Source organism: Morone saxatilis, unplaced genomic scaffold (assembly GCF_004916995.1).
Source record: "Morone saxatilis isolate NCDOM2014 unplaced genomic scaffold, NCSU_SB_2.0 Contig11, whole genome shotgun sequence".
NCBI classification, from domain to species: domain Eukaryota; kingdom Metazoa; phylum Chordata; class Actinopteri; family Moronidae; genus Morone; species Morone saxatilis.
The window spans coordinates 7,352,260-7,358,906 of record NW_023339663.1 but is presented as its reverse complement, the minus strand read 5'-3'; the positions used below and the strand labels follow the sequence as shown (position 1 = coordinate 7,358,906).

Genomic DNA, 6,647 nt, shown 5'->3' with positions numbered 1-6,647 from the left:
AAAAAATAATCTTTAAAAATAGGTTAGTTTATCAGTGAAATGGTCAGTGAGTAGTTCTTAAGATGGTTGTTGTGCTGCAGTCACTGCGAACGTTCCCTGTTGGTCTGGACTGCCACATGTCTTTCGTAAAGCACATTTTGCCACCCTGTTCTGCCCACAATCCCACTTCTCTCTATGACCGGCCAGTAGGATATGTTGGTTCAGCAGCTGCAGTTTGATCTCTCTTCAGTTTTATCTGCCAGGCACACACAAGCCAGAAGCTCCCCAAGCTTTGAGAGGGAAATACTGGCCGCTGCTGTAGTGGACATCTTGCTCTTTTGTATACTTGGCTGGGCACTCAACTAAGCCATAAGAATTATGACGCTCTTACTGCTCTTGGTTTTCTTGTTTTATTGTCTTTTTTTTCCCGACTTTTTTCCATTTCAGTGGCTAACATTTATTGTTGTGGCTCATTAATAGGTGGATATCTGGAGAAAGTACTGCCTCACTATGCAGACAGTTTTGAAAACAGTCGATGGATTTGAAAATAGCATTAGATGCTTCGATCATTAAGTTTAGAAGGGAAACAGCATTGTACCACTAAGAGAAGTTTTCCTACATTCCCTGTGCACAAAGATCGACCAAAGTACACACACACATACTGTTCATTCATACACACACTAACCGAAGCCAGCCAGTTTCCAGAGGGAGCTAGTGATTAGCATGCAAATCTGTAAAGACCTAGTTATTCTATCTACCTCTTCACCCTTCTCTCTGTCTCTCTCTCGCACACACACACTGACAAACACACCATGTTTCCTCCAACACTATTCTAATGAGGTGATGACCAGTCTCTTGTTATAATTGCCTCAAACTCCTTTTAATTTCTTCTGAGCGTATTAATCATACATAGAGTTATTTAAAATCGCATAAATTAATCTTAGATTAAACAGATCCTTCAAAGACTTCAAACAATTAAAGAGTTAGGTAGAATTTCCCCTGGGTTTAGGCCATTTCTATTTGAGCGGAGCAGTTGCAGGTGATTATCCCATTTTGATGTGGCCAGACGGTGATTAATGTAACTTTTAAATGAGTCCTTCCCCCGTCTCACCTCTGTCCACGCGCTGCTACAGCAGAAAGTCACAACACCTTCAATGACCTAACTAAGGAGTGCTTATTCACTCTGTATTTATAACTCTTCCCTTACAGGTTTCATACTTAATTTAATTTGCAAGTTTTTTTAATTATTACGTGATTATGCGTGTGTGTGTGTGAGTGAGTGTGCGACAGAGGATGTGTTCCTAACGTCCTTAATATCAGGGTGTGTGCATCTGTATGTATCCGCATCAAAGCAAGACTCTTTAGGCAGCTTGTCTTTAATATAGTGGTGGCAGTCTAAAGCAGTTTTTCCCAACCTGGGGGTCTTGTGTGTTGGGTAGTTGGGTTGATATAACACAAAGTAGATAAAAGATAAATATTTTTATCATTGTGAACTTTTAGCTTTTTTCTTGTGAAATACTGGATAGTTTCTCCTCATCGGGATTCTACAAGCTATTAAACTTGAGCCCTTTGAGTGGTCGGAAGACTAGAAAGGTGCCCTATAAGGGCAGTCCATTTACCAATTAAACTATTAAAATGAGACAATATGAGAAGGGAACATCACCCTTTAGTTGAGCTGCTCACAGACATTCGACCTGTACACAAAGCTGGGCTACAAAGAGTCACATACGCAGACAGGTGCAAGGGGACTGGTTCCCTTTCCAGATGTGTATTCAGGTTACATACATTGGAAGCTCTTGTTGCCACCTGCTGTGTAAAGATCAGTGTCTTGCTTCAAACATTGTTCGATATTTGTGGTGTGTCGCCAGCACTTGAAACCCACTACCTTTAGAAAGTAACAATGACATTTGTTATCTGTTCTGGAGCTTTCAAATAGATGGATGGAGTTTGTCTAGTTGTCATGGAAATAGTCATATTGACTTAAAAGTTTTGATTGAAAGTTCCTTCTTGACCTTGGAAAAACAGTAGTTGACTAAACAATGTCAACACAAGGTCTATTTAGTGGATGTTCGGCTCTGGAGCCTTCCATCAAATTACGCCATCTAAGACGTTTATTGTCTAATTTGACTTTCTTCCTTGCCTGCTATCTATCGTGCATACTGTCTCTAGTTCTTTCTTTTTTTTTTACTTTCTTTACTTCTTTTGCTACTTTTTACTTACTACCTACTTTACCTACTTACTTTTTAATCAGGCGTTTTTCATTCAGAAAGAAAGATCAGATCCCAACCACAGCTTCAGGTGAAGAAATATAGTATGTGTCTCTGCCAAGTTAATGTTGTGTTTCAACAGTGTCTTTGCATGTGTGCATGTATGCTGGTCGAGTGTTGTATGACAAGCCACGCACCTTCATCCAGGTCAAATTCCAGCAGATGTCTCCGGCCTGTCAGGGTTAATTTCTGGAGCAGAGGTGGAAAGTTGGATTTTAAAGACATCACTCAGGACTTCCTTCTTTATTTCTGTCTCACTCCCTCTCTACTGAGGCAAGGAAGAATGATTGATGAGATGGGTATTCAGCACATAGGGGCACCCAGGAGCGTCCACTCCACCCGTCTCATACTGACACACACACACATACACATACACACACACACCCTCACACTGATATGAGAGTAATTAACCTCAGACTGTGTTAACCCCAGCTGCCCATTAGAAGGACAACAGGATTGATGGGGCTCCCCCAGTCCTTCACAATCTCTACATTTAGTGCAGGATTAGAGCACACAGGAATGTGTTACCATTTCCCTTTCAAATGTAAAACTGCACCAGATTAAAAAATGTGCTGAAAGAATGTTCACAGTAGTGAGCAAAGGAAGAATCAAAGTCAAACAAAAGTTTAACATTAATTTTGGTAAAGGAATCACAATACTACTATAACTTTAAAATGTATTCACTGTATTCACCCTTCATGTGACTTTATTTTCATATACTGCACATATTCTTCAGTTTAACATATTTTCCAGTGTAACCACAAATAGACAAGAAGGATCCCAGGAGGAAGAAAGTGGACCGTCACTACCAGTCTGTCCTACTTTGTTACTAATCTTACATTGTCTGCACCAGTTTGGGTGTTGCTGGGGAGTATTTAACGTTGTTCCACCCCCAAAAAAAGAGCAGCCTAGTAAGTGTGAGCACCTGCATCGTGGCCAGTCAACTGATCCGAACACTGTGAGAATATAAGTCACGGGTTGAGGCTGTGAAGAAAGGCAGATTACATCGTGTAGCTTGAGTTAACACAACATGCAAGATTAATAGAAAAATACACAGTCATCCCGGTTCCAGTTAACAGTGTTGGTCTCTTGTTGTTAAGGACAGATATCGTTGAAATCAGTGTTGACAAGTTCATTTAAACTGACTGACCGCAGCGTTGTTTATCTAATTGGACATCTAGACACCACAAATAAAATTCATGGTCAGCCTCAGTTGAAGTGTCTCATTTACAACCTCGTCCCCTCTCACCTCTGACCCCTTCCGTGTCCCCTGTGACCTCTGGCTCTGGTCTGCAAAGTCCCCCAGATGAGCCTGGTGATTGGGACTGCTGTCATTCAGATGTCACATGTGATGTCTCTGTTTTAGTCCTGCAGCAGTAACAAGTGAACCCTGCCAGCGTTTAACAAACTTGATGAGCTACCAATCGACAAAGACCGGTCTTTGTTTTTCAGGAGTTCAATTATTGGCACTATTGATGAAAATCTGTAGAAATTAAAACTACTCTTAATTGAAATAAAATCAAATGAAAACATTTCATAAGTTAATACAAAGATGGTTTGTGTGGCTGTTTCCTTTTATTACAAATCTCGTTTTACAACTTGTGATGATTCATGTAGATCATTAAAGATATTTCTTTAAAATGACCCGACAGGCCATTACTTAAACGTTTGGCATTTAAAACTAAATCTGTTGGACATAAATATTTAAGAGGGTTTAATGATGTTCCTGTTCAGTTTATTTGTATTTTATTATCATTTCTTCAATTGTGATTGAGAAGAATTAAACAAGCAGATCTAAACTATACACTTCACATAAACGTGTAATAATGTTTGTGGCTCCAATCTGTTTGATAATAAAAATAATATTGTAGAAAAGGTCTAAACATTTTTAATAGCTGGAATATAATTTTTCTCGGTTTTTATGAGAAAGCTAATTTTTTTTATAGCCACTTCAGTGCTTGACAATTATTCTGAAGGTCAAATGTAAACTGGAAAGTGAAAAGATGTTTTTAAAAAATTATGAAAAAAACTGATTCTAAATTCTGTCGAGGTATAAATTCTAATTTGTTTTTTTATTGCAATTGGGGCAAAATTTAAAAACAACACAGTCCCATTTTGTGCCGTTACATTCATTTATTCACTTTTTTTTTTAACTCAGCTCATTATTGTTAGTATTATTATAGTATTGTTAGTAAATCCAGGGTTTTTACAAAAAGGAATTGTTCCAAATATGTGTTTCTCTTCCATATAAAACAAAATAAACCCAGACTTGTCAGTTGTTTTCTTTACAGAAATGATTTAACACTTCCGTCTTTCTCTGTATTTCTTAGGATCATTCCTTCATCATACAGTATAATGACGGTAATGCAGAGGTGGTGTCCATGTGGGTTTGTCGCTGTCTGGAGGAGAGACGAGCTCAGCAGGCTCAGGGACACGTCTGATGTCCTCCTGCTGTCCGCCCATGATGGACCAGGACGTTTGAAACCTTCAACACTTATCAAAGGCTTCAAGGTCCAGTACATCCATATGCACTGTACAAGTGACTTGATATACACGGACAAAAATCACTAGATGTTGAATACTTTAGGTGAGTAAATCTCACCTGGAGTGTGTGGGTGTGCCATGCGCTGTGACATTGAGGATCTCACATCTTTTGAATTTTGCATCCAAAAAGTGCACAGAGATTTCTTTCGAGCGTGAGGTCTCCATCTGCAGCTTCGTCCCCACGTTTTTTTTAAGAGCATACAGAACTGCAGCGAGCGTCACAGTTGTCTGAGTAAAGAGAAACGGTCCTGATTTACAGGATCAGTGACAATAAACAAGTTCAAAGCATAAGACTGCAATACGCTGACAGAGTTTTTGCTCTGTTTCTAGGATGGTGTATCAAATAACCATCGTGTGCTTTACTGTTGACAGCCCTCTAGTGAATGTTAAGGTTTTTGCCTGTGAGTAACTGCCCATGTGTGTGCCTGTTTTTCCAGTAGTGTAATTTATTACCTCAACAAACTTTTAAGTTGTCACTGTAATAAGAAAACTTCCCCCCAAAATTGTTACTGTTTTAATACCAGGAGTAAAACATCTGTATCCAGTCATTCCCTAACATTGTGAGGTTGGGGTGTTACATGTATACAAAGCTCTCTCTGTCTTAAGAGGTGTTGGAATGAAACAAGCCTGCGGTATCAATGAGTTTGAAGCACTGACACACATTTTTTTTTCATGACTCTCAAGCTTACTGACCAAACAGTTTATTCGAGGGAAACCCCACCCTTGTTTTATTTTAATGTTTAAAACTTTTTTTAACTCAGTTGCACATCTTTTATTTCCATTTGCAAGCCAATGCTCGACGTTGAATGCCACTGAATCGACCCTTTGGAGAGGACATTGTGCTGAAGCAGTTCTCCTTATTACTTCAACTGCTATTTGTTTTTCTTTGAAAGAGTAATGTAAAAGAAACCGTAACTCTTCCTTTCCTTACAAACTAACACTTTATTAATTCTAACTTGTTTTATCCACTTTCTCACCAGTAAATCCTTTCTTTAGCTAAATATGTCATGTACTATAAGGAGAGTTTACGTTTCTATTGCATTGCCTCGTGAGTGCTGTAGCGGGGGAAACGATAATGCCGTGCACTAAACACCAAAGACCACTGACGACCCAAACAATGGATCACATGGATTTCTCATGACTGAGGCGAACGTAAAATGAATCGCTTGACACGGCCTTTATGTGTAGCTGTTGAAATGTGTAATGCTCAAGTGCAATTAACTTCCATTACTTCCACAAAGGCACAGTAAACGCAGCCTACACTGATATGATGTGTGCGGTGTGAGCATCGCTGGAAACGAATGTAACGGCAGTACATCAGTGCAACAGAAAATGCACCCAACTTTTTGCAACCAACGGGAACCACTTGACTCAATAAAGCGTGTAGGAAAAGGCCATATCAACAGTCAGTGTTTGGTTTGTCCACTCTGGGCTACTGTAGAAACATGGCAGTTTAACATGGCGCGACTCCATAGAGGAGGACCCAACTTCCCTCTGTAGATAAAACGGCTCATTCTAAGGTAACCAAAAAGACAACAATTCTTATTTCCAGGTGATTATACATTAATTAAAACATACCTATAAATATAATTCAATTTCTGCAAATAGATCATCCTAAATGTTGCACACTGGACCTTTAAGCATCAGTTTATTTTACATGTTGAGTAGTTTCTCCATTACACTGCTCAGTGTAAAACAATCAAACAAAATCAAATGTGATCCATCATACCATTCATAATTACTACTCTAATCTACTCTATAAGATTTCTTGTATATTTAGATGAACAAGCCCACACTCGGTCCATTTTTTAATCATAATTTTGTCAATCATCTTATTTCCAGAATGGATTATTATTA

At 38.9% G+C, this 6,647-nt stretch overlaps 1 protein-coding gene across 1 annotated transcript in view; it reads left to right on the top strand.

Annotated features, from left to right (window-relative positions):
• Positions 1-6,322, top strand: part of map2k5 (mitogen-activated protein kinase kinase 5) — a gene marked incomplete at its 5' end in the record, with an annotated part of 46,167 nt that extends 39,845 nt beyond the window's left edge. The window contains 1 exon segment of the mRNA XM_035652196.1: positions 4,577-6,322. Coding sequence (XP_035508089.1) covers positions 4,577-4,687 — 111 coding nt within the window.
• Positions 6,323-6,647: the final 325 nt, after the last annotated feature.